Source organism: Hetaerina americana, unplaced genomic scaffold (genome assembly GCF_022747635.1).
Source record: "Hetaerina americana unplaced genomic scaffold, ioHetAmer1.1.p SCAF_8, whole genome shotgun sequence".
In the NCBI taxonomy this organism is placed as follows: Eukaryota; Metazoa; Arthropoda; class Insecta; order Odonata; family Calopterygidae; genus Hetaerina; species Hetaerina americana.
In genome coordinates this window covers 68,918,924-68,946,852 of record NW_027287427.1, presented here as the reverse complement: position 1 = coordinate 68,946,852, position 27,929 = coordinate 68,918,924, and the positions used below count along the sequence as shown (strand labels likewise).

Sequence of the window (27,929 nt, the reverse complement as noted above, 5' to 3'; positions counted from 1 at the left end):
AAACCTCCTGGAGATGGTTGAACAGTATCTACTTTGATTAAGCTAAACTATGAACTTTCTCATATCGAAATACTAAAGGAATATGGAAATGAGACTAAATGGTATGCTGTTTCATTTCATAAGGCGTGTAAATGTTTGCAGTAATATACTTTAGCATTTAAAAAATTAGTTTTTTTGAAATAATGTTATTTGTTATGAGAACAATGTTAACAGAATTTGAGCTTTGCAATGGATGGTCATTATTTATTATATCAAATAGCCTAGCTCCTAGAATTGGTGTTTTTAAGATGGATTTTTTTTGTTAAGTGCAAACTTGTATGGATTTATATAGATGTAGAATTTTAGTTTTTAATGAGGAATTAGTTTAACGCAAAGAAAAATCTTAAAAAGGGAATAAAATGTAAGCAGGGTACAAAATGTTTTATTATTGTGTGTGCTAAGAGAGGGTAATGAAAATGAAGTTAGTACAAAGGATTTTCTGAGTACATTTCACTTGAGAAGGATAGTATAAGCATTTTGTATATATTTTATTGGTCTTCACTCTTAGGCAAATGTCAAATTATGTTATTAAAAAAAAAACTTAATGTCAGTCTTTGAAGTGGTGATTATTACTCTTCAGAGTTGGCTTTGATTTGAAAAGGTTACTTGTTTTCAACAGGAGAGGGGTATTTGAATTTTTGTTTCATCTTATTGTATTATTTGTGCTTGCTTTGAATTTGCAGTTGCTTGGTTATTATCATACCATCTTTTTCTTTAGTTAACCGACTTGCAACGATTCTACATTGCTTCTGACTATGAGCTGATGATAGACATATTCAAGAGTGAGATTAATTTTCTGAAATCAAGCTGGCAGAACATGTTAGGAAGGCCCCTGGTAGTAATGGCAGTGAAGAGCATTCATCTAGGTATAATATTTATTACAATTGACTAATATCATATCCTAAAGGGCTACATCATTTCCCATTTCTTGTTTTTTTTATATTGATGGTGGTTAGTTTACTAACTTATAGTCATCATGTTACTGACTCACTCAGTTCTGTCTTGGTGATGAATGCTAAAATTTTACCTTTGATGACCTATAATGTTAATGGTGGTGAAGTTATGCAGCAAAAAATAAGCCCTTAATTTTATTTTAGGGGGTTTTTGTTTCTCTATGCATAGAAAGTATCAACAAGTAAAATAAAGTAGCTGTAAAGATATGTAAACAGTAGGTGTATAGTTATTCAAAGTATAATGATTGTCTCCTTGTTTATTTCTTGGCAAAAATGGCATATAGCTATCCCCAAATCATTACAAGAACCAAGAAACCAATATTGTTGCATTATTTTTTATTTGTAATTTTAAAGTAATTAATTTATCAGGGTGGCCAGTGATCCACGAAAGTCTTGAAAACTTGGAAAAATCTGCACCTAATTTTGACTGAGTAGGAATACCTGGAATTAGGAAGACTTTAGTTGTTTGTTTTTGCAAAATAATCGGCTGTGGAAAATCATGTGCACTGCCCATACCTACAAAATATATTGGGGGTTCTGCTTCATAACATATACCCAATTTGGTACCAGAAATGAATCCATTGAAAAAAGATATTAAAATAACTTTTTGAAAGACTTGAATAATAGAATGATAGTTTTTTGACACCCCAGATTTTTATTTTCCAATGAAAATCTATGATAAAACTGGGATAATCAAACATATAATGACTGCCCACCCTGTTTACCCACTTACTGTTTGCTCTCTTTCACTCTGCAACCTATGGGTGTTCCCACAGGTTACTCAAAAGCAAAATGTTCAATATCCTTTCTGTTCGTTTATCATTTGTTATCATTAAATAAGTGAGGTTAGCTCCTTTAAGAACATACCATATTGCATAGCATACCTTGCATAACCAAATACTTATCAAGTTGCAGCTGTAGTAGTGAGGGATGAGTTTTACTTTAAATAGGTAGTTTCTGAAAGTATCTTCTAGTAACAATGATAATTATTTATCTCAAGTGCAAATATTGAATAAATGCGATGTATTGGGCATGCTTCTTATCAGTACATCATTTTCAGAAAAATGCCAATTAATTTGTTAATGCTACTTTAAAAATGAGCTAGATTCATGTAAAATTAGTTTTTGAAAGTACACTGGTTAAACTTAAATTCTCTTATGCATTGGTGGGTTCACAGTAAAATGCATGCTTCTGACTTATTTTTTGTATACATTTAGTTTGCATGTGCTTTCTGTGATTTAGTTGCTTTTGTTTCCAGTTGCAGTATTTTATGAAATAAATGCTTCATATGCAGGTAGTTCTGTGGATGTGAAGGTCAAGTAGAATAAAGCAGATTTTCCAAGCTTGTATGTCTTCCTATTGCAGGTACTTGTTTGGGGGTAGAGTGGTATTATAAATGTGTTACTCCATTTCATTCTATTAGGTAGAGCACACATTGAATATCTGGCGAGCATGTGGAGCCTATCACAGAAAATATTGATTTAAGTAAATACACATTTAAAATTTAATTGGAGTCATTTATTCTGTTCTATTCAGCATACATGGTCCGTCCCAAAAGTAAGTAAAATAACTTCAGGGGAAAAATCATTCCAGATCAAAGTGCAAATCACTAAAATTCTCCAAAATGGTCTTCTTGTGCATGGACACACTGATGCTAGCACCTCTGCCACTTCTATTACTCTTCCTGAAAGTTGTTGATGGGAACCTTATTCGGGCATCTTAACATTGCCTCTTCAACGTTATCTAACATTCCAAAATGGTCACCTTTCAAGCTCATTTTTGTTCTTGGGAGCGAAAATAAGTTTGGTGATGCCAAATCAGGGCTGTAGGGTTGTTGGGGAAGTGTTGCCTCTATGTGCTTGGCAGGGTACTTGGTCACAAGGAAGGTGGTGTGGGAGAATGCATATTGTGTCCCAGGAAAGATCTCCTTCCTGTAGCATTGCACTCTTCTCTGCAACCTTTCAAGGACTTCCAACGAAAACTTCCTGTTCACTGTCTGTCCCTGAGGCACAAACTCTTTGTGGCTATTGCCATTTTAGTAAAAAAAATGATGAGCTTAGCGATACTTATTTTTGGGACAGACTCAGTAGGTACCTCAAAATCAAAATAATTAACCTGAAGTTAGATAGATAGAAAGGTAGAGGTCTTTATTTTGGCGTAATTAAGACCTTATGGTCCCTTCTTCCAATTGACCCATAAAGTTAGAGGAGGGTGAAGCTTACCATGTACATACCAAGTGTTATTTCTTGTGAAATTCATGCATCGGGGTAGAGGAGCCAGCTACCTTCCTTATGATATCTGTAGTTTCTGAGGAATATCTGGCATCTGAAAAATAACACAGCTTGGGTGAAGGTGAGAATTTTGGGAGTCATCAACAATCAAACCATTCCTCTAGTCAGCTGTCAAATACTCTACCCACAAGGCTACCACATTCTTGAAACCTAGATAGTTACTAGAAGTTATACCAAATGATTATTTTGCACAACTTACAATATCTAATCAGCATATGGTTCATATTTTGTTCTGGACTCAATTTGATCTGGCCTATCCACCAAAAGAGAACATTAGGGGTTTGCACCGCATCCAGTAATCTTAATTTTCTGCATATATGTTGTAAGTTTGGCCTTTATAATTTTGGCTGATGAGAAATGTGCTGTGTTGTTATCAGAGGAATCTGTGAAAGTTAATAACATGTTTATTATTTATCTTACAATCCTTGGCATTGTTTGGTTTCTTTTCAGTTAGAATTTGGGATTAAGAAAAGCTTCTTGCCTCTGTAACCATAGTTGATAGGCTTTAGCAATCCTTTTACATAGATGGCTATGACAGTCAGAGGAAGCATAGCATGGTATTGCATTTGTGACTTCAAGTCATAGCATATTTCTTTTTGTTATCCTTTGACCCATTTTAATAACGTGGTTGATAATGTATGTTAGAAATGTAAATATTTATATCAATCTGAAAAAAGGCATTGCATGCTGTTTTTTTGGTAATATAAATTCGGCGGCGTTATTGCTGAAATAAATACTGTATGCGAGATGTTTCCGAAAATGTATGCGCTCTCTTAACTCTTTTCTAAATATACTACCTTGATCAAAAATTTCCCGGAATTTATTCAGAAAATTAAAAATACAAGTTTATTCATCTAAATCTATATTGTCCCCTTCAAAGTAATCCCCATCGACTGCAACACACTTATGCCAGCGCTTGATCCAATCCTCGAAACATTTTTTATATTCGGTTTTCGGTATGTCCATCAGTGCTTCCTGCGATTTTTCCATTACTTCCTCTCGGCTGCTAAAACGCGTTCCCCGTAATGGTTTTTTAACTCGATTGAACAGAAAGAAGTCACAGGGAGCCAAATCAGGTGAATTCGGTGGCTGTTGGATGGTATTTGTTGCATTTTTCGTCAAAAAATTACGAATAATGATAGCACTGTGCGACGGTGCGTTATCATGGTGCAAAATCCACGAGTTTTCTGCCCACATTTCTGGTCTCTTTCGGCGAATTGCTTCACGCAAACGTCTCATAACGCCCAAATAATACTCTTTGTTTACTGTCTGGCCTTCTGGCAAAAATTCATGATGCACTACACCGTTGTAATCCATGAAAACCGTCAGCATTGCCTTCTTTTTTGACTGAAAACGACGTGGTTTTTTTGGTCTCGGCTCATTTGGTGAACGCCATTCACTTGCCTGATGTCTGGATTGCGTGTCGTACTCATAAACCCACGTCTCGTCTCCAGTAATGATCCTTTTGATGAATGTGGGATCGGATTCAGCCTCGCAAATCATGTCTTTTGCGACGTCAACACGGTCTCTTTTTTGCATGAAATTGAGGTACTTTGCTGCTACACGACGGAAACCCAAATCATTAACCACAATGTCTTGGGCGGATCCATAGGCAATGTTCAAGTCCTCCGCTATTTCTCTGATGGTTAATTTGCGGTTATTGACCAACATTTCTTTTACTTTATCAATTTTTTCACCGACTTTCGATGTCGATGGTCTGCCACTGCGTTCATCATCTTCGATTGACTCACGACCACTTCTGAACCGCTCGTGCCACTGGTAAACGACCGTTTTTTTTAGAGAATCGTTGCCGAAACACTTTTCCAACATTTCCAACGTCCGTGCGCCACTAAATCCGTTTTTTACGCAAAATTTAATACAAGTTCGTTGTTGCAAATTTAAATCCATTTCTGAAATTGTAAAAAATCGCCAACACACACAGAGATAGATGTACTCTTGGCTATGTAACTTTTGCAAATGTCAAGTTATGACACTAAGATTTAAAGGGAATATCAACAACAGATGTACCAATTTAACAAAAAAACAGAACTCAAATCGGAACGATGGGAGCGCCACACGGTGGTTATTCCGGGAACTTTTTGATCAAGGTAGTATGAAGAATTATGGATCAGATTAAAGAATCAATGATAAGATGACTTCAAAACATCTTTAAAGCAAAGAGTAGGGACCAAGCGTATATATGCCTGAAAATAATTTTTTTGATATCACACCTGCTTATTAAAAAAATTATAAATGGTCAAAGGAAGGGATACATTATGCTGAATTCAGTAAATTAAATCATAATGCTGATATGTGTGAAAAGATGTATGGAAATGCATGTTCTAGTTACAGGAATTTATTTTTAATCATTATGTGAAGTGTACCTTTGTTGATGAAAATTTTCAAAATTTGAGTTTAAAAGAAAACGTGGAATACTAAAAAGTTGGTTACGAGAAAGATTGTATACATTAATAAAAATGGCAAATGCTGACAAGTTAAGTGTTCATGCATAGAAATCTTAAGAGTTGACAGCATATGGGGTACCCTGAAGGCTAAATACAGAATCCTTGAACTTTGGCATGCTAATCATTTTGACTATGCTATTTCAATTTTATTTTTTCTGTGTACATGTGTTTCCAAATTTTCAACTGAAGGGTCTAGAAAGAAAAGTTTCCTATTTCATTAGTTGAAAAATTAGCATTGATAACTATGAAATTTATGTAATTTCATGAGAGAAGCTAATTATTGTGACTGAACTGAAGAACATAAATAATTCTTTTCACTGAACTCTTTATCTATGATAAAATTTGATCAATACTCAATGTCATCTTTTGCTTAGTGAATAATGGGTGTATTCAGACCTAGCGTAATCTTTGGGCAAATTGAGTTGGATAGTTTTTGTAGAGTTTATTATAAAAACTATGCCTGAGACATGAAAATGACTGCTTTGAAATAGTTATATAATTTTGAAAGAAGGTGAAGGAAGGTTTCTATGGTCTTTTGCTTTGGGCTAGCTCTGAATTTATGTATGTGCTTCAAATTTTTCACTGCAATTTCTCCTCAATCTTGGCAATGGGACAATTTGCTTAAGACTTAATTTTCCGAATCAAATCTGTTCAAAGGTATGAAATTAAAATTGGATGGAGCACCACCCATTTTAATTCAATGACATAAACTAAAATATTGCAACTCACCATATCGCTTTTTATAATGGCTTCATTCTCAGTACGCAGTAATAAGTAAATCCGCTGGAGAAGGGAGAAATTTAGTCAAAGGTGTCTAATCTAATATTTGTTTGATTTTACCTGTTATTTGAGGGAAATGGAGTAGTGGCCAAAATGAAATTAAATTCATGATATGTCTACCTCACTAACCCACTTCTTGTAATTAATGGCATGTAATCACACGAGATCTCATTTTGTGGCAAAAATATTTTGATTGATTTAAATTTAACCTTTAATATTTACCTCTATGATTCTGCTTTTAATTTTAACTGATATTTTCACTTAAAGTTGTTTATGCTTCAAAGTTTTAAGTCCATAAAAATGTATAAATAATTTCTCAAGCAAATAACCTTGTGATCTGTTTTGCATTTAGCGTTTGTAAAATTTATGAATGATAAGGGAATTAAAACAGCTTTTATAAAAATAATTTTAAAGGCTTAAATAATTTTATAGTGCTGACTATTCATTTGTGATCCAATATTTAAAAATATGTATGAATGGATTATGCAGTGACTCTTACCCATGCACCAGAAATTTCTTGAAGGTAAGAAGCTTTGAATAAATTTTTATGGTACATAATTGTCCAAAAATTGTCCTCCAATGAATGTCACACATATTAACATCTACCATGTGGTACACGTGAATTGTACTAAGGAAATATTTGGTCTAAAATTCTTGGAAATTAGCCATAAATGAATTTAAGAACTATATGTACTTAACAAATTTGTTAATTTACATTTACCAATTGTATACAGATTAGGACACTGTACTCAGTAATGCTAAGTTGATAGCTGTTATAAGTCAAATTATGAAAAGGAACATGCTTAAAAGCACTTTAAATGATATAATCCACCAATTTTTGGTGTATTTTCCATGATAGAAATCCAACAGCAAGCAGCAAAATTCTGAATATCACAAATGTCGTTTTTGTGCATTATTTTTTCAGTACACATGCTAATATCAGCTGTCACCTTAATTAAAACACAGAATATTTTGCATCAATTCAGTTTACTATGTTTATATTTTAAAAATAACACCATCTCATCTTGCTGCATTTCATTGTACAACAAAAAAATGTGTAAGCAAATTTGCCTTTAGTTTGTGATCCTCACAAAAATACCAATTTTCTTTTACTCTCAAGTTCACCTTTGAAAATATGGTATACCTTTGTATTACATATATCTCCTTGCTTTGATTAATGGATCAAAAGAAACATTTTTATGTTATTTCTTTTTAAAAATGTCTGTTATTTATGTTCAAATTAACAGTTGAAATATTTTTGTCACAATGTGAGGATTGTTTTTGATTGTTCTAATAATGTCACCATTATTAAATAAAGTCACTCTTGTCCAGTAACAGTGAAACCTATGGCAGATTTTTAATCAGGCTTGTAATTTCTTAAAGCAAAATGTGTGTTTATATTTTGTAAAGAACATTGCTAAGTGTCCATTGCTTTACCTATATTGACTGGTCACATAAAAATGCTACTCTTCACTCAATACAGAAACAAAAGTTCTGTGGAATAGATTAAACTTGAAATGATTCCAATATTCATGTGTATAGGCATTCCATAGTTAAATTTGCTATCAGTTCGATGATTTTTCACTGACATCTGAACCATAGCATGATCAAAGAACAATGTGCTTAAAGTGAGGTGCTTATAATATTGCTAGGGATATAGTTTGATTCCTTAGGTCAATTTTCATTAGTTCCCTGATCTACAGATTGTGGATGAAATAGTGATTTCCCTCTTCTTGAACTTAAATGTGTATACATTACATTACTCCTTCACTTGTCTCAGGGAAAATTTATCTTCTGAGAGTGAATATTTTTTACTGCATTGAATTGCATTTTTGTGGCTCATACATGATCTTTTAACTCCTTTCATTTTTAATTTAATTAAAAATTTTTTAAATGAAAATATTTAATTTTCCTCAAGCAAACTGTGCACGTTACATAGCAACATAATAATGGTTTACTGCACATTCCCCATACATTGCAGTAAGCTTCTAATATGTTGGTGTAAACTTTTGAGTTCAGTTGTTACAACGCATTAGTTGCACTTCTTTGGCATATTGAAAGTATATTTTTACCTCCTGGTTGAATCTTCTTCACGAGTTCAAATTCACCTGGGTCATGGAAGCTATGATGCTGATTATGTTTTTCATTCAATTAGAAATTATTGTGTGAATTGGCTGGCCCTAATAGCCCTATCGGTAGCATACTTCCTAACTCATAACGGCTGTGGGCTTTAAAGCTGTCTCTGGTATGGCTTGCATTTCTTCATAATGTATTTTCTGCAAAATATTTTGTGGTGATATAATCTTAGATATCAGAGTGTCTCAACAATCCAATTGCTAATAAATACCTCTATCATTCATTTTGTCCCAAGCCTTAAGGATATTGACAAAATGTTTCATCAAATACTTATAACATGTATAAAAGAAAAGTAGAAATATACATACAGACAGACTGACACAAAGAGGTGTAGAGGATCATCATTAAAAATGCTTGTCGTACTGTTAACTTTTCTTCTTAGAACTGATACCAAATAATGTTGAGTGTTTAAAGACACTAGATTTCATATTTATCATTTACTGGCACAACAATTTTTTATAAGGAACAGAGTGGTTTGCTTTAAAAAGATTATTTCATCAGTATTCTTCTGTTCTTGTCAGTCTGAAAAATCTGACACCCAAGGTTTTAGCACATTTATGTATATTATAGATGTGATGTTAAAGCAGCGTACATATATAAGTATACAGCTTGCTTTTACTTTCATGGGATATACAACCTGTTTTAAAGCAAAGGAGAATCTTTTGGGTTTTGGGCTTTAAATCCACGTTAATATGAGAATGAGATGGGTGAGTCGAAATTTTTATCTTGAATGTTTGCTACAATGGTTTCACTGTGAGTGCATGTTTTCTGGTCAAGAGTTTGTTTGGAAGACAAAATTCCTTAATGGGTTCTGAACAAATGTCTGCTACCTTTTTCCCTACTAACCTCAAATCCTTTTAGAGTTTTGATATGACGGGTAACTACACTGTTAATGATGAGGAACTTCTGGCAAACAATTTCATGGATGACCTGGCGTTTCTTACTATCAACTGGCATCAAATGCTTGGGCGACCAACTGTTACCATCACTATCCATTCAGATCAAATGCTAGGTAAGACTGGGATCAAGATTTTTCACATCAAGAATGCTTTTGCTGAAATTTTTTTATTTGATGAATCCTTAATGTCTGACTGGGTTTAATTCCTGCATGTGAGAATGGAATTATGTTCATAATAATAACAGTTCTATTTCTTTTATGTATTGCATAATTTTATCATGGTTAATTTCTATTTCTAGATCAAGGAAATATACCTGCTGCAATGATAACCACAATGAAGAAACTTAAAAGTGGTTACATAAATGGAACCAGGTATTATATGACTTACTATCATTAAAATATGATTAGGCAAATGATTACTTTGATTGTGAATTGTTCAAATTTTTGGGTTTCAAAATTTTGGATTGAATTTGGACTGCAATCATTTCAAATTAATATTTTAATACCTTAAAATTCTGAAAAAAATGTACATCTCACCGTGTTATTTTCTGTATCACCCATTTTAGATGCTTCATTTGATGTGTCAGTGAGTGCTGGTTGGATTAAAATTCTCTTTTTATTCATTCCTTCCACTAAAGTGTCAGGAGAATGTATTCTTATTCATTCTGTCATTTACCTAAATTCAATTTGGAGAATGCAGGATTAACATTTATTTGAATGAAAATTAAATATTGGAGGAGAAAGGATCTCCCTAATCAACATTCTTTAACACACACACATGGATGAACAGAATAGACTGGCATTAAACCTCCATTAAAAAAATATAATATGCATAAATAAATTGTGGCTGTAAGTAAACAGCTTAACTGTTGATCAATTAATTGATTAATGCTCTGTTAATGAGGCCATTAGTTCTAATCTTGGCTCCGATTTCCATTAGTGATGACTCTCACTGAGCCTATCTCCTGATTTAACACATCCTGTGCATTCATGGTAATCGCCAATTTCTCCTTTCTATTGTTTGCTAATATGTCTTAGTTTTAACTCTCATCTCATGGAAGTGACCGGAAAATTTGGCCAGCTATACAGAGAGAAGGAACACATTTTATGGCTTAAGAAAAATTTAAAATAATCCTGGAAATATTTATTCTAGCCTGAGTGGATTGTTAAACATATCACCTTGAATACTGTTATCAAAATCAAGAATAACTACATTGTGCTTTCCAGATGACAGCACCCAGGAAAAATAATCACGAGTAAAAGATTTTGAAGCTTGAAGTTTTTTTTAACAGTGTACAAAAACTCATGCATCTGACATTGCAATAAACACCTGGAAACCCAGTATTTTTTATTTTAGTGTATGACTAGATATATTGAATCATTGCCTAACTGTTTTTAAGCTATATCAATCTAATTTAGGAAACTGCTTTTGTATCTTTCATCCTTTGTGAATAATAAATTATGTTTCTAAAAGTGCTCATGTAATTACAGTGTGTGCACACCCCTCAGCTCATGAGGGTAATCCTTTGACTGCAGTGAATGAAATATTTTGCGGCTGGGCACTCTGTGTTAACAATTATTATGATATCCATAGCTAATCATACCGAAATGCCTCCAACTTGTGCGTTACACAACATTTTGAGTGTTTCTTAACAAGTCAAGTACTTGAAAAAATAGTAGCAGTATTAGTATCATGGGTTCAAATAATATACATTTGAAAGGAAGCCAACCCTCTTCAAATAATGTACATTTAAAAGGAAGCCAACCCCTTCAAACCAGGAATTTTGACTTTGATGAAAATTAAAAAAAAAGCAATAAATGCTGTAATAACAATTTTGGCATATGTGATACACAGATGTGAACCTACATGTTGGAGGTTTTCAGTGAAAAATTCATTTAACCTTGCAGGGTTAACCCCAACCTGTAAAGTGCTTTCAAGGAGAGAATTCATGTATGCTTAGTCATTATAGTGCACCCCATTAGTTGCTGTGTTTTCTTGTACATTTATTTGCTTAGGTTACATGAACAATGCACTGATCAGTCTACTTAAAAATAATTGAGGGTCGAACAAAATTAGTATCGTAGAAAACTTTTTTGTTTGATTTTAGTGTATAGGTCACTTGTTAAAGTAGATCATTGACAGAGTGATGTAAAAAATCTTAAATGGAAGAGCAATCAGAAGGTGTCTTGCTTGTGCTTATTGTAATTTAACTTTAATATGAGTAAAATGGTTCCAAATAACGGATGGCTTCACTTAACACTTATGGAGTCAGAACTGTGGAAGCTTACTTCCAATATGAAGAATGCTCAAATGCTTCTACCCTGCTGATTTCAAATGAAGCCATGTCCTAAAAAGCTCATGCAAAAATGTTTACCCAGAGGCATTTGTCCTTAATCACTAGGGAGATACTGCAATAGTCAGTTTGAAATAATTTGTGAATAATGTTTTTGTAGAAAGAAGATGCATTGAAATGCAATAACAAGACTAATCAATAATAATGACTTTAATTTTGTGAGGCTTTTCAATTGTTTCATTGTAACAGTTTGTTATTTATTTCCATCAAGATAACTGCTATTTGATATATCTGTGACGTAATAAGTTTTAAGGATGAGAGATATTATTATATTTAAATCTATTAGATTTATATAGTGTCAACTTTATTTCAGAGTTACTCTTGGAAACCTGGGAGATTTTCTCAACACCTCTTGCATCACAAATCTTAGCTTTCTTGGTAGCCAAGAAGAAGGACATCCTGACAGTGAGTTGTTAAATAAAGATCATATTCCACTCTCATTAAATAACCCTAGGGCTACTTGTCCGAGTAGGAAAAAGGGTTGTTATTAATTATTTATGATCAATTGTGCATTACTTGAGTTTTGCACTGAATTTCATTGCCAGAAAAATCTCTGGTATTTCATCTACCTAAAGAAACTTAAGCTTAATGCTTACAACATCTCTTTGCTGCTTTGGGCATTGTCCAGTTTTTAGGTGATACCTTTCCAAAAACAAGCACAAAAATATTATGGATAAGTAGTATTATTAATGCCAAGTGTTACTTAGATATACAGCACCCAGGCAGTCTTCTCTTAGCTCTTTGGGGTAATGCACTCTGGACTGCTCAAGACAATATAAAACTACTTTCTATAATCAAATAACTGCCTGAAATTTTTTTTCTGCTGTTTTCCGTGGGCACATTTTTCCAGTATTTCCTCACCAATTTAAGGAAGCATGATGAAGCCAAAGAGTGGGACAATATTGCCATGGTCTAAACGTTTCATGGATTTTTTGGTTAGATAATAGAAAAACTTTTTTTTGTCCTCTAATTCAAAATTTGTATCAGGTGGTCTGTATGTCGAAGAACTGCTACCCTGGTGGAAAGTCACGAAACAGTCCAAAGATGAAATAAGCAAGTAGTCCATGTAGTTAAAAGTGATTAAAATACTTGATTTGAGTACTGCTTCTTTTAAACTTATCCGCTGCATGTTAATTTCTGGGATTATTTATTTATCAGTCAACCTTAAATGTTATCACAATGAATGCTTGTAATGCTTTCATTATTGCATCCTGACAAATAGATGTCTAACTTTAACTTGGACTGTCACCTATTCCAAAATTCAATCAAGTAGCTAGTCTAGCCGTGTCTCTCTGTAGGGATTAATTATCAACCCGTAAAAGACTAAATATTTGGCCTCCAGGATAGCAGTCAGAATGTGTCTCCCATGTTAACTATGATTGACTTTGTGTTGAAAATACTGAGCAGTTAAAATACCTTGGATAGATGGTAAAGAATTCAATTGACCCCCCCCGGGACTGTAGCTAAGACTCATGGTGGCCAACAGCCTATTTTGGACTCAAAAAAACTTCACTTTAGAATCTGATCCCATATCAACAAGTTTTTTATTTTATTTTTTTATTTATCAAGTACTCATTTGATGAGTGCTTACCTATGCATCTGGGACATAGCCATTAACAGCAAGAAACAATTAGGTTCTAGATTTATTTGAGATGAGGGTACTCTTATAGGGTAATGCATTCGCTCCATGAAGTAGAGGGATGGAAGAGGAGGCATGACAATGAATCATATTCCAGCTGCAATGACCCAGTAGTCAGCAGAACAAGATGGACTGGCATGTGACATGGGTGAATGATACACAAATGCATAGAAACTTACTTAGCAAAAATCCCGGGGGACAAAGAAGATTTGGTTTGCCAAGAACTGGACGTTTAAACAGTTAAGGATGGCATAAAGAAAATGTGTTGTAAAAGCTGGAAAACACTGGCACAAGACAAGGGTAATGAGAAGAATTGTGAAGGAGGCCAGGAGACTATGAAGTCATAAAGGAAGAAGTACTGCAAGTTTTTCTACAATTAATATTTATCAATCGCCTTATTATTTATCAAGTGTGGTCATGATGATGCTTGTAATGATTTTATCATTTAATCCTGGCACCCCTGCATAGATGATTCACCTTCACTTGGGCTGTTATCTATTCCTAAACCTTCAAATGGAATGAGAAGCAAAGTTAAGAGAGAAGGGAAAAGCTTTGGAAAATTATGGTATGTGATGGTTTGATGTATGAATACAACAGAGTATGACACAAGCAAGAGGTTTATGCTAATTCTCTTGGTCCCAAGACCAGAGACATGAGCACAGTCTGAAGAAAAACATCCAACTAACTGCTCACCACAGTCTTACCAGATGAATATGGTGACTTAGTACTAAAATTTCCCTTATTACAATTTCCTCAAGAATCTCATAGGACCAAATAAATTAGATTCTTCTGCCAGTACTCAAATAATGCTTGCCGCAGTGTTGGGAAGCTTCTATTCCATGCTTCATGTAATGCTATTGGAGGCCTGCAAAGCACCATGTTAACTTTGTTGAGGCTTGCTCAAGTTGAGTTGAGTGAATAGGGGTGCATTTTACATCAGGGTCCAATAAACTCACCAGTGAGACTCAAGTGAAGTGGTGTTCAAGCCAGGTGAACTTGTTGATCAATTAGTTCTTTGACTCACAAACAGCGCTAGTTCTGCCGTACAGTCTCGGCTGAATATTTCAGGAGTCGACCATGGTGGCATGAAGAGGATGGTAAATGCATCAGTAAAGTGTTGCATAATCCTATTCTGCCAAATATAAACTTGAATTGGTCAAGTGTTAATATGGTATTGGAAATTAATGCTTATTTGGCTAATTTGAGTTGTATATAAAATTATATTACATTTTTTAATTACAAGTTCCCAGGGTTAATTTTCAAACTAGATGTCACGCTCCAGCACCTATTGCAATTAATGGAAAAATAGCTATCCTGCTCCTCCCATTCAAAGTTTGTTAAGTGAAGAAAAATATTGAAAAAGTATGTATGAAAGTTCTTGAAATAAAATCATGGGCAGTAAAAGCATCGGATGATAAAAGTAAAAGCATGTTGCTACATTGTACATGAACTGTTCAAGGTATCACTAGAGCAACTTGCTCATCCCTTATCACCATAAGTATTCCGCTGTCAACTTTATGCATAATTTCTCCTTTTTTCCATTGTCAAATCAAACAAAATGGTGTTTTTTCATGTTATTCCTGATTATGAATAGCCCTCTTTCCTATCCTTCTTTCTCTGGCACAGCCCTTGTAGCTACTGCATGCTTTTGCATTGAATTGGCCTTCACCTGTACATGCACTGGTTTGATCCACCCTGGTTAGGTTTAAATTAGGATTCAAATATATTGTCAGGTCTAAGCTGGGGTTCAGATCACTTCTGCTGGGAGCAGCCATATTTCCCTCCTGGACATTGTGGGGATTTGGCTGTGGCATGATCTAACAAGGTGCTCAAGTCTCAATTGAGTCTGCGGAAAAATTTGAAGACCTCTAATTGAATACCCTCTAGCTTTGCTTAAAAATGGTAGTTTCCTGTGGAAATAGCCATCCCCAATCAATTAGGTGACAGTCCCATTTCTATCTATATGACTGTAATGGTTTTATATCAAGTAAATGACCGTTTTATTGGTACATTTGTTGACTGCAGTCATGCACTGCATGCATTACCTCGCCTTCTCCGTAAATGCATTCTTAACTTCCTGTTTCTCTTAGATTCCCATTGTTTGTGTATATTCTTGGTAATCAATTTGTACCACTTTCTCTTTTATCACAGAATTGAACCCACAAGTATCCAAGTACTTAGAAGAACATCTTTTGAAGTCGCTGGCACCAAAGACTCATCTTCTTGGGAAGCCATCAATTCGTGGGACCAATGCCCCTCGCCGAAGAATGTCTGTGAAAGGAGCTATCAAGAAGACTCGCTCCATTGCTGTAGAACGTGAGAAATTGATTTTCATTGTACTTGGCACTTGATTAATCTTTTCTCATATTTTTTTGCTTCTGCCTTATCTTTCCTTTTAATGCAAGCTTCTAAAATTGCTTAAAAGTAATTTTTTTATATATTTTGAAATGAGAAAAGAGTGTATAATGATTCAAAGCTCTGATTCTATCTAAATGAAGCAGTGAGTGTATTTTCTCTTGTTTTAAAATTTCTTACATACTGTTTAGTTTTCATGTATGCATATACTTTTGGTATAGTTGATGGATTTGCATATTATATGAAGAGCGTTACAGTTGGTAGAATAACAATAATTGCTCCCTATGGGGTCACCAATAGTAAATAGATTGAAGGGTTCTGCCCTGATGAAAGGTAGTGTGTTCCTCAGTAAGACTGAAAAGGTTTCTTAATATCAATGGAATGCCCTCCATTAGTGATGGTGTCCCATTTTAAAAAGTATTTTTTATGAAAGAAGAATTGAGTATACCTCCACAAATTTATTTAATACATAGTAAAAATGGGTATGTATAGCTTTGTTATTATTGATTTCAAAGGGAAAGCCATAATTCTACTGAATCAAATCACACTGAAGTAGATTCATAAATTGAAATTGTAATACTATTTGCATGCATGTGAACTTTCTTAAAATCCAAATTGCCATGTCAGAATCATTAGTAATTGTATTTTTATTATTAAATTATTTTTTTCTATGCATGTAATATCAAGTCCCCTGACTTAATCAGTGCCTAAACTAATTGTAATGATAGTATTTTTAATTTAATTTTAGTATATAATTTTAATTTTCGAAGCAGATGATATTTTGAAAAACTGTCGATATTGGATATCCCAGTGGTTCCTGCATCCTGAAAAAGGCATGCCTTTTTGGGTTTTAAGGCTAGAAAATAGTCTCACTAACTGAAGCAATTATCAACTTCTCAAAGTGGGAGATGATATCACCTTACCTTTTTGAAAAAGAAGGAATCTTAGCTGCAATTGTCTTAATTTTCTGTGCGTAGAACTATTATTTGGACTATGAACTTAGCAGTGAAGGTTTTGGCCAAGCATCTTGTTTTGTGGCTTTATGATAACTTTTTAATCAAATCTCAGTGTTATCTCAGATTTAAAATGCATTCTTGCATGTTTTTGAACTACACATAATTCTTGTTTCAAGTCTGTCTGTGTATGATATTTGAGTACTACTTAGTGTCATGTTTTCAGAATAAATTTTTCAGTTTCATTGTTTAAATTCTTACATATGAGGCTTGTTAAAATACTGATGCTGCAATTCAGTATGTCTTTATTTAATTAACAATGTAAACTTGCATCAAAATTCTCCCGTGCTTCATTATGATAATTTATCAATGTAATTTTATATTATTATTATTATTTATTTGACCAGAGGACACAATATATCATGATACAATCATTATAAATGTATATAGAGCACGTCATAGAAAAGAAAACAATTTCACAAAAAAAAGATGACAATATCACAAAAGAAATACTATAACCCACAGCTCAGATACTCATTTACACTGTAAAAACACTCTATTAAGTATGCTAATACAGTTTTTTTAAAAAGATATATATATTCTTCAGAATTATTAGCACTGTATTTTAACAGTTTGTCCAGCTATTGTCAATCCCTTAACTTGGTTTGAATTGATTGTGGGCAAAATGAAAGATCTCTAAGAAAAAAATCATGTTTAAATATTGTAGGGTTAAGGAAAGTGAGGTATCATACATCCTAGATTACACTATATTAAACGGAGTAGATGTTTGGAAAAAGTAATTTTTTAGCAAAAATGACATTTAGTTCCTCATGTGCGTTTTAATTATTCTCAATGAGAGAAGTAGATATGGTAATACCATGATGGGGAAAATAGGTTGTTATGTTTAGTATTTCCCATTGCATGGAATGAAAATAAAAACTCTTAATGAATAATGCTGACGTAGCATCTTCTGATTTAGAAGCTATTCCCTAATGAAATCCTCATGTAGAAAAGGTGATGAGTCTGAAAAGTTAGTTGATTTCAGGCAAGGAAAGGAGGGGGGGATTTTGTGTCTATGCATAATGGAGTGTGTTGATGATAATCAAGGCAATGGTTGCCTCCTATGTGCATCAAAATTTTAGCATAGAAGATTACAGCGGTGAATAAAGCCACAGTAATACAGCTCTAAGATTGGTTTGATAGTTAAGAGTAAAACTCACCTAATACGGAATCCAATGGTATGTGAAATTCACATGTGAAGACCGAGGGGTCAGTTGTTTTCCCCGTGCCACCTGCAGTCTTCCATGTGATATCCGAAATATCACAGAACTTGGGTTAAGGGAACACCCCAAATCAAACCCATGATATCCAGTCAATAGTCTAGACCCCTACTATCTGGATCACCTTGCAGTAGTGGGTAATTAGTGACAACATGGGAGTTTCTTTTGTTTTGTGATATAGGATTTTCATTTACTCATATTTTTGTGCAAGTGAGGTGGAGGTCAAAAAGTGGTTTAAATCTATTCTTTTCTAGACATTTCACAACGGGCTGTCCCTTTAAGAGGATAATCCCAAAAGTTAGGTCTCCAATTTTTAGAAATAGAAAAAAACCATTTATTTTCTATGATATATTCATCATTTTAAAGATTGATTTATTATCTCTTTTTCTACATAGTTGCCATTTTGGTCGATGCATTTTTGTAAATGCTGTGACAGTTTTTGTATGCTCATGTTGTACCAGCTCGCCGCCATGAATGGGTTGATTTTTCACATGAATTTCTTCACCGCAATGCAGATGAGGAGGATAGATTTTTGGACTCAATTTTCCTGGGTGATGAAACATGGGTATTCCACTTCACACCTGAGACAAAATGACAATCACAGGAGTGGCGGCATCCCTCTTTGCAAGCTGCGAAATTTCAAACACACAGCCTGCCAGTAAAATCATGGCAATTGTGTTTTGGGATTAAAAGGGGGTATTGTTGGTCGACTTCATACCTGCTGGGACCACAGTAAATGCTGACAGGTACTGTGAAACATTGAAAAAACTCAGATGGGCAATTTAGAACCAAAGAAGAGGAATGTTGAGCTAGGGCGTAAGCCTCCATGACAATGCTCGCCCACATGTTGCCCACCAGACCATCGCTCTCCTGCAAGACTTTGGTTGGGACATTGTCAACCACCCACCCTAGGACTTAGCCACCAGCGGTGGTAAAGAAACCACAGTCCGGACTTGGCCCCCAGTGACTTTCACCTGTGCCCTTAGTTGAAGGAACATTTGGCCGGAGGTGAAGAAGAGGTGAAAGATGAAATTCAAAGTTTCCTCAAGGACATGGCGGCGAGCTCTTACGACATGGGCATACAAAAACTGTCACAGCGTTTACCAAAATACATCGACCAAAATGACAATTATGTAGAAAAATAGATAATTGATCAATCTTTAAAATGATGTATATATTATAGAAAATAAATGGTTTTTTTGTATTTCTAAAATATTGGATACCTTACTTTTGGGATTATCCTCGTAATATGTAATGCGAGAGGCTCAGCTAAGTGTATGGGATTAGGGAAGCTATTATATGTGATGCCATATTGGTGTTGACTGAATATTATTACAGAATCCATAGAAGCCAATAATTAAGTTACCCTAGAACTAAATGGAAGGTTTGGTGTGCAAATGAATGGTGCGGTTCTAATCAATACTGTTCAGGTACTGGTAATAAAGCACTGGGTTTTAATTCTGGGTATTGCTTCTGGAAATCCCCAACTAAAATCTAAGAAGTACAATATACTGGATACTAGATTTTCTTGGGAAACTTAATGATGGCACAGGAAAAGGAACTTGATACACTGCCCTGAATGTGTGAATTTCTCACCTCGAAGGCCTTAGTTCAGGGTGACATCGACACTTGGCTTGCATACAGAATCTTCTGGTTGATAATTATGACTATTAATTTAGATAGACAGTGTCATTTTCATATGACATGCATAAGGAATTCAAGGCTCACAAAATTTCCAAAATCACTATACTCTTTTGTCTTGATCAGCTTAATTTGGAATTTGTTACGGAAAAAAAATTCTTCCCCTCAGAAAACAAGGTGTTTTTCAAATGTAATTCCTGAAAAAGAATAAATCATTGGTATTTTTCAAGCGGTACATTATTATCATTGAGTCATTCCACCATAAATAATCATGCAATCTATGAACAAGCTCTGGCCTTAATAGGAACAGTCCTTGTAGGTTAGATTTAATTTTTTTCTGAATTTATATTTCGAAGTAATCATTTTTCAATGTGAAAAATGTAGAAACATGAAATTGTTCAATATTTGAAAAAATCTGGACATTCTGTTAATACTAACAAAGTTAAGTCTCATAATTTTTTTGGGCCTTACATATAATGGATGTATGACTTATATCCAAGTTCCATAGGTATCACAGTATCACAAATGTGTTATAATTAGGGCTGTGATTGTTTATAAAATTCATTTAATATCATTAATGGAAAATCTACCATTCATTTTAGCAAGAGTAATTGCTTTCATTGAAACAAAATTGAATTTTTTTATTGTTACAATAATTTACTATCCTCCTCCCAGTTGATATATTGTGCCATTGCCATTTGACTGCTGTCGATCTCTTCTGTTCTCTGGTTGCTTTCCGCCGCTATTTTACACCAAAAAAGCTGCTACACAAGCACTAACATTTTACTTTTTTCTGTTAAAAATTTTCTTGACAGCTATAAAAAAATAGTAATGGTCATAGTGATTATTGTATATCAAGTATAGTCATTTGTATGCACTTAAATGCATTAGGTGAAATAATGGCTGTATATGTTCATACCATATTTCCTGGCCCATGAAACACTCTTTATTTACTTCAGAATATAATCTAAAATCAGCCTACAACTTATGGCCCAGGGATACATGGGTATAACCTCGAGCTATAAGCCCAAGCCGATTCACCAGAAAAATGCTAACTATTCAGTATGGTTGACCATAGAAAATGGATGCCATAATTACAAAGTTTGATCTCTTGTTTTGAGTTAATAGTAAGCAACGGAGTTTTTATATTTCATTGAAATTACTTCCTAAAAAAATTCCCAAATAAATGTAATGTAGCTAGTTTAGTTTCATCTCACATGTGGTGTGGCGCTGCTGTGAAACTTAATATGTGTTAAGCTAATGGGGATGTCACCCCTCTGCTAATGCATACATATATTGTTGTCTCCTGCTAAACTTTGTGTCTACAGACATTCAACTTAAGTAATATGAGAGTATTGTAAAGGCATAGAAAATGCTTGTTTTTAATATAAATTTCAATAATATCCAAAAAATAACAGAAACTAAATGTCATTTGGGAACTTAAATTGATAAACCTCATGCTTTCATAGGAGAGAAGAATGTCATACAGTATTGCATTTATCCTAGAATTCGTTAATTACATTTCAGAACACAGAAACAAGGCAACTGGAAGTCATTTTAGCCCAGCAATGACAAATTTTTGGGATTTTACGAGTAATAATTGTGGATATACATGTAGCTGCTAATTTTTTAATATAACTATTCAATTTGCTTCATATTAAGTGTTTCGATCAAAATACTTTGATCTTTACTGTCTGATTTAAGTATTTTTTTGTAAATTCTCACCCGAAAAATCTGTGTGGATTTTATTAGCCAGGAAATATGATGTTTACTTTTACCCATTATATTGGCATTCCTTGCACCACCTGGGAGTAAAAAGCCCTGTTCTAAAACAAGTCATTTATTTTGTCTGAGGATTTGTTGTACAAATATAGGACACGTTAAAGAAAAGTATAAAGTGGCAGATATTTATAGCCTGAGTAGAACATACCTATTTGTCAACAGATATTCGGCAAGTTTTTTTTAAATAATGACATTTTATTGAGATTCTTCTAATTTTTCAGGTAACTGATTAAAAAGAATGAGGGCCATGTTTTTAGGCCCAAGTGCTGCATTTTTAGTTCTTAAAATTGATTGGTGCTGGTTTTTTAGAGGTTCTGGTATTTTAAGTATGATAATTTTCATTGCTATTGTAGAATTGGATGTTGCTCTTAATACTAATGATTGTTGTCTGTATACATGGAAGAAGCAGAATGTGCAGCTTTTTTAAGGTTTACGAAATGTTGCAAAGCAGGGGACACAACACTTTAATTAGTCAAAACAGAGTAACTAGACTGTTATGTATTTAAGAGGTGAAATATTGAAGTTTGGCTGATGCTGACGGATGGTGTCTTTAACTTCAGAGAAACCAGGCAACTATAACCGGTAGTCCATCATGTTGATAGATAGTGCTTTCATTTGTAGAATTCGTATTAAAAAATCATTAATCCTTGATTTGTGTACAAACTTCATTTAGTTTCAAATTTAAAGATTAAAAAATACTATCATTCAAAATCACAGCCCTAATTATAGAATTTTAGTGTTGTTTGAATAATATTTAGAATTGTGATTACCAATGAAAACTATCACCATTAGTGCACAAGTTATTCGTAGTAGTTCATGTGTAATTAGGTAATCAGGAGATTAGAATCTACAGCAGATCTCTGTTAGTACATTATTAAAATAGCATTCCTTATTATTATGCTTATTTTACCTATTGTATTATAATTTTACTTGGCAATTATATTAACTTTTTGGTTGTAATGGAGGTGAATGATACTAAACGTCATTTGAAAAGTGAAGGTTTTAAATCAATGTATGAAGAGGACCAAAACTAAGTATGTATCTCAATAATGAAACTGCTAACCACCTTACTAATCAGAGATAGAAATATTCAAGTTCTTCTAAAATGAGATAATTTGTCATGTGAAATTTGTAAGAGAGTGCACTTGCCCCTGTGTATTTAAAAATATGTGGCACAATTATTTTCATGAATTATCAATTTGTCCTTCCTTTTTCCTTTTTAAGCTTTAACTCCAAAAACAATTTATGAATAGCTAAATCATTGGCACTGTAAAGGGAATGATCTGCTTAAGAAGAAACTATGCTCACCATGTCCTACTGTAATGGATGATGAATAATTCATACTTAAGAGTATAAAGCTCTTTATCTTTTGCCATAGTCTGGAAAGGAAATTTTAGATCAAAGTATGTGTCTTGTAGCATATCTGTCTTTATCTTTGAAATATAAATGAAATTCGTTTAAAAAGTACTAGGTGCATGAACATTTTAAAAGAGTGAATACCGTATTAACGTGTAAATTGGATATTTACTGGTATTTATAATTTCCTCTTTTTTCAGTCTCCGTGCTCATTCACCTGCTTTTGATGTGTGTAAAAATGTACTGATGGGGATCTGCTAAGTTATAACCAAAGGAAATAGTACAGTCATCCTTCCTTAACTTTATTTTCATTTGCATTTTCTGTTTTATGAATTTAGTGTTTTGGTTGTGATTGGTGTTGTTATTAAATTGTATATGACCAAGAATATGCCAGTAGGTGAAGATTATTTAACCATGTGTTTACTTAAATATTCACAGCAAAGCAGTTTGGCTGCTGGGTGTTTTCCTGATTGTTTTGTATGTAGTTAATTGGTGTTTATTTCTATTTTACTTTTATAAATTACTATTCAGTTTTTTTATGAAAATGTTGCATTGCCTCTATTTTGCTTAGCTTTGCCTCTCAAATGAACATAGATTTTGTGGTAAATCATTCTTGTTGTCCTATTTTACCCTATGGGAAAGGTTTTTATTGTTGCCAATTAACATTGTTGGCTATAATTAATCTGCATTGAATTGGTTCATGTTTTCATGTGAGATTTCACTTCTTCTTGTATGAAAAGTCGATATGTGTAATTAATTTCTCTTTAATTTGTTTTGTTATTTACAATACTAAAACCATTGAAGTATTATTTCTTGATGGTTGTCTCATTTTTGTTTTCACTTTCTATATCGTTATTTAGCATTTCAGTAGTATTAAAGATTATGTATATACCTTCCATTAGGATTAGGTATATGCCTTCCATTTTTGAATCTGTAAATATGTAATATTGATGCTGAGTGAATCTGTATAGGGATAAATTTTGTAATCAAGAAAGTAGCACATTAATGACAATTTCTGATGATGCCACATTAAAAAAGTTTTGGTTTAGATCTTTTTGGTGAGATTGAATCCAAACAGTTAACATTGTCTTGATTGGGTTTACTGTGAGTGATTAAATTTTGGCTTAGTTTCTTTGGCCTTTTCTGATTATTAAAGAACTCTAATTCACTTAGAATAAGATTAGAGGTTTAAAGCAACTTTTCCACCACTAGCTTGTATAATCAAAGTGTGAGGCATTATGTATTAGGATACAAAAAATTTCTTATTTCATCTGGTTTATGAAAATTGGTTATCTGTGAATAAATTTTATTCCACTTGTTGAAGTAATTTTTAAATTTAAAATTACATAAATATACTGTATTTTTACTCACTTAAATTGTATGATATTTAGATGTATTATTTGTCCATTGGTCCCACTTGATCTTTTTTTCTTCCTTTCTTGCAGCGGACACTCTTGGACTTCAAGGAGAGGAGAGGCGAGTCTCTGTGGTTGGCCCCTTAATTATCCCTGGCAGCTCAAACTCTAGCCTAACTCCATCCCCTCTGTCTCCCATCTTACCCTCATCCCGAGGACAGTCCCCCACTCACCAAAGACCTAGCGTTAAAGGGCAAAATACCCCACGCAGTCCCTCCCCAGATGACCTTCCAGCCATCTGGAAGCAGATTCATGGAATGCATAGTATCAGACACAGGTCAGGATCACTCATGTTGGACTCCAATGGAACCTTGGGCTTACACTGTTGGGATGTCTCGAGCTGAGCATGTTTCTCTTTAACAGCCATGCTTATCATTAAGTACACTCCACTGCCTAGAATGCATTTTTTTCTTCTCTTCCATGCTGGATATTGATGGGATTAATAGTAGAGTATGCTAATGTTTTGACTAAGGCTCCTGGTTGCTGTGCTGAGGCTGGGTGGTTGCAGTGAAGTCCATATGCGGTTTTGAAATTAATAGTAGCACTTTCAACCTATAAAAAAGTGTTTGGGTGTTGTTATTTGATGACCCAATGACCAGGTTGGTGATGCATGCCTTGAAATTCAGGTAGCAATTCAGTAAATTCCTTGATCTTTCCATGGTTCCATAAAATCAGGAAATCCTACTGGAATTTTAGAAATTATTCTTAATTGTTTTCAATTAATGCTCAAACATGAAAATTTCAGATTTGGCATTATCATCCTATTATAATAAATATTCTGGGAGTAATTGGAGATGTTGAAGAGTGGACATACAGTCAATCTTGAAGTTGAGAAGCTGTCTCATTACTGTCAGCTAAGGGATCACACATTCACCCTTGGCAAATTAACCATCTTCATGAAACAAAAATGGTGTCAACTATTGGCTGTGAATATACTGGGTGTCAATCCTTAAACAAATATTGAATATTTAAGATAAAGTATACCGATATTTTGGTCAACTAGGGGATCATAAACTGGAATGGAAAATTTGACAAAGGGGAAGTAAGCAGTAAGAGGCAGTACTTCGTTATTGATGTCTTTCCCCTTGTTGAATTTTCCACTCCTGTTGATGGTCATCTAGTTGACCAAAATATCGGTATAGAGTTTTTCTTAATCATTCAGTATTGGCAATAGGATTGACACCTGACATAACCATCTTCATATTTTATATTTGAAGTGAATCTCCTGCTGCCAGCTGTATAAAATGAGCTCAAAGCTGGGGAACCCAGTGCTCATTATATTCTCTCAAAATGGGAAAGACTATAGACCAAAACTATTTAAATGATGTAAGGACAATATGTTCTCATTTAAAACCAGCAGAAGGGGGCATATGTATGGATGCAGATTGGTTAATACATTAGAATGCCAGTAAAAAGTGGTTGAAAAAAATTTTAGTGAATTGGGTTGATTTCAGGGCATGAGTAGAGTAGTCAGGAATCTGAGACCTGAGGTGTCAGGTTCAAATCTGGGTGAGTTCAGGCACTCTAAGCATTACCCAATCCCTGGGTTTATTTGTACTAGGGCACCTAAAGATCAATGCGTTAATTTGTTACACTGCAGGGTTTAGTGAACTTTGTCCTCACCCATTGGACCAACCTTCCTGTTGATAGTTGTGGTTTGAAGTGATTTTCAAAGTTGTATAAGTATATTTCCTGCAATTTTTTCTCATAATTAAGTAATAATTATGGTATCTTTGTCCAAAAGTTCAGAAGGTTTGAAAAGCCAGGGAAGTTAGTAAAAGAGTGGTCGTAGGTTTTTGTTTGAATCATCTTTTGTGCAAACATTTAATTGTATAATATATTGTTTGCTTATAGCTGTGTGGATATGTGGAACAAGTTTCATTTATTTGCCTCCAGTATTGTTGCAGGGGCAGATATTGAAAGTATAAATATGCCCACTACATCTGCTGCTGATAAAGATAAACACTTTCCACAAAGGTGTTTATTTGTATTGGGAAAAAGCTTAAGGCAGTAGGAGACCAGGTCTGGGCAAAATTAGAATGAGGAACATACTTTAACCTGATTTTCATGAGATTACCTCGATTCTGCAGTAGGCTTTACCCTACCCATACAGCATAGAAACACATTTTGATGTGAAGTTTTTCTGTTACCAATATGCGGGTCGCTTCTGATGAAATTTTCAAAATTTATAATGGAGCTTATAAAATTTTTAAATGACCTTCTCTCACAATGACAGCATGACTGATATTCATTTCCATAAGAGCAGTGACTAGAGCTCTGGATCCACCGTTGTTTGAAATTGTTTTCCCTCTTTAAACATTTAAAACCACCTTCTTACTGTTCCCTAAGGAAGAACAGACTAGTCATAAGCCTCCTGTGGCATTACACAGGTCTCAGCTGACGATATCTGCAGGTGAAAGCAAAATTTCAATGCAGCATTGCATTTTATCTCCATAATTGCCATAAGTAAACTATACCTGTACCATCTTGTTGTGATTGCTTCCGATGCAATATTGTGGTCAAATTAATAAAACTTGTGCTGCATGTACATTATATATTATGCTAACAGTATAACAAAATTAAAAGTTTTGCACAGATTTATTGAATAAAAAAATGATGATTGCTGTTTATTGAACAACTCTTTTGTGTACACAGACATATAAATGATAATTATTTAGAGTCGTGTTGGATGAAACTTAGAAATTCAGCTATAGGTAGAGGATTCATCTAAAACCTACCTTGGCAGATGGGCTTTTCATAATAATACAAATTATAAAATGCTTATGTATAAAATTAGGAATATTCTAAGTTTTGAATATTTTGCTATTGACTCATGAGAAGCGATGATTAGGATATTCATGGAAGTGTATCTCTAGAGGAATGCAGAAATGTAATAAGTTGCAAACCCATTCTGTAAATAATTACCTGCAGTGTGATTTTCTGCTACCCATTTTAAGCACTTTCAACCCTAGGAGAGACATGGTTTCTTGTGCATGAAGAAATACGTTTTGCACCTGCACTTTTACCTAGTATCACATATTTAACCTCATTCTTTAAATGACTGCAGAGCTACAAGCATTTTGGTGGTGCACTAAATGACTGATGCCGAGTGCATGTAGGTTTTTTACCCATGAGTGATTTGTTCATCCACCCAATAGGATTGTCTATGCAGGTTTATTGGTGTTCCTTTCATAGTCACAATCGGTATGTGGTCTCTTATAAGTGAGGAATGTTAAATGAGGAATTACTTACAGTTACAGTGACTGCTTTGAACCACCAAAAATATGATATTTTTAGATTCCCTCATTAACTAAGGGTTTTTTCATTCATAGCCAAGGTGGGGGCATGTTTGAAGGTGGAATGACATCCATATTTTGGCATCATTTTGTCCTGTTATTTTCATATGGCCCTCTTCAGGATCTATGGTGATCATGACAAATGGGCTGATCTCAGGGTTTGGTGAGTCCTAGAGCAATGATGCACATTGGCTGTGTTAAAGGTTTTACAATGGAAGAACAATGAGAAGTCTCATTTTCCTAAGGCCATTTGAAATTGGTTTCTCTGATTTTCTTGGCATGTCTGACACCAAATT

At 34.0% G+C, this 27,929-nt stretch overlaps 1 protein-coding gene across 3 annotated transcripts in view; it reads left to right on the top strand.

Annotated features, from left to right (window-relative positions):
- LOC139698067 (probable phosphorylase b kinase regulatory subunit alpha) overlaps window positions 1-27,929 on the top strand; it is a 66,344-nt gene that overhangs the window by 15,525 nt on the left and 22,890 nt on the right. Inside the window, exons 12-16 of one of the 3 annotated variants that reach the window (XM_071596950.1) lie at window positions 9,526-9,676; window positions 9,862-9,934; window positions 12,230-12,321; window positions 15,707-15,871; window positions 24,368-24,398. In XM_071596950.1, the coding sequence (XP_071453051.1) occupies window positions 9,526-9,676; window positions 9,862-9,934; window positions 12,230-12,321; window positions 15,707-15,871; window positions 24,368-24,398 (512 nt within the window). Of the gene's footprint in view, window positions 1-757; window positions 906-9,525; window positions 9,677-9,861; window positions 9,935-12,229; window positions 12,322-15,706; window positions 15,872-24,367; window positions 24,615-27,929 lie in introns of all 3 variants that reach the window. The other 2 variants (XM_071596948.1, XM_071596949.1) reach the window with 2 other exon arrangements.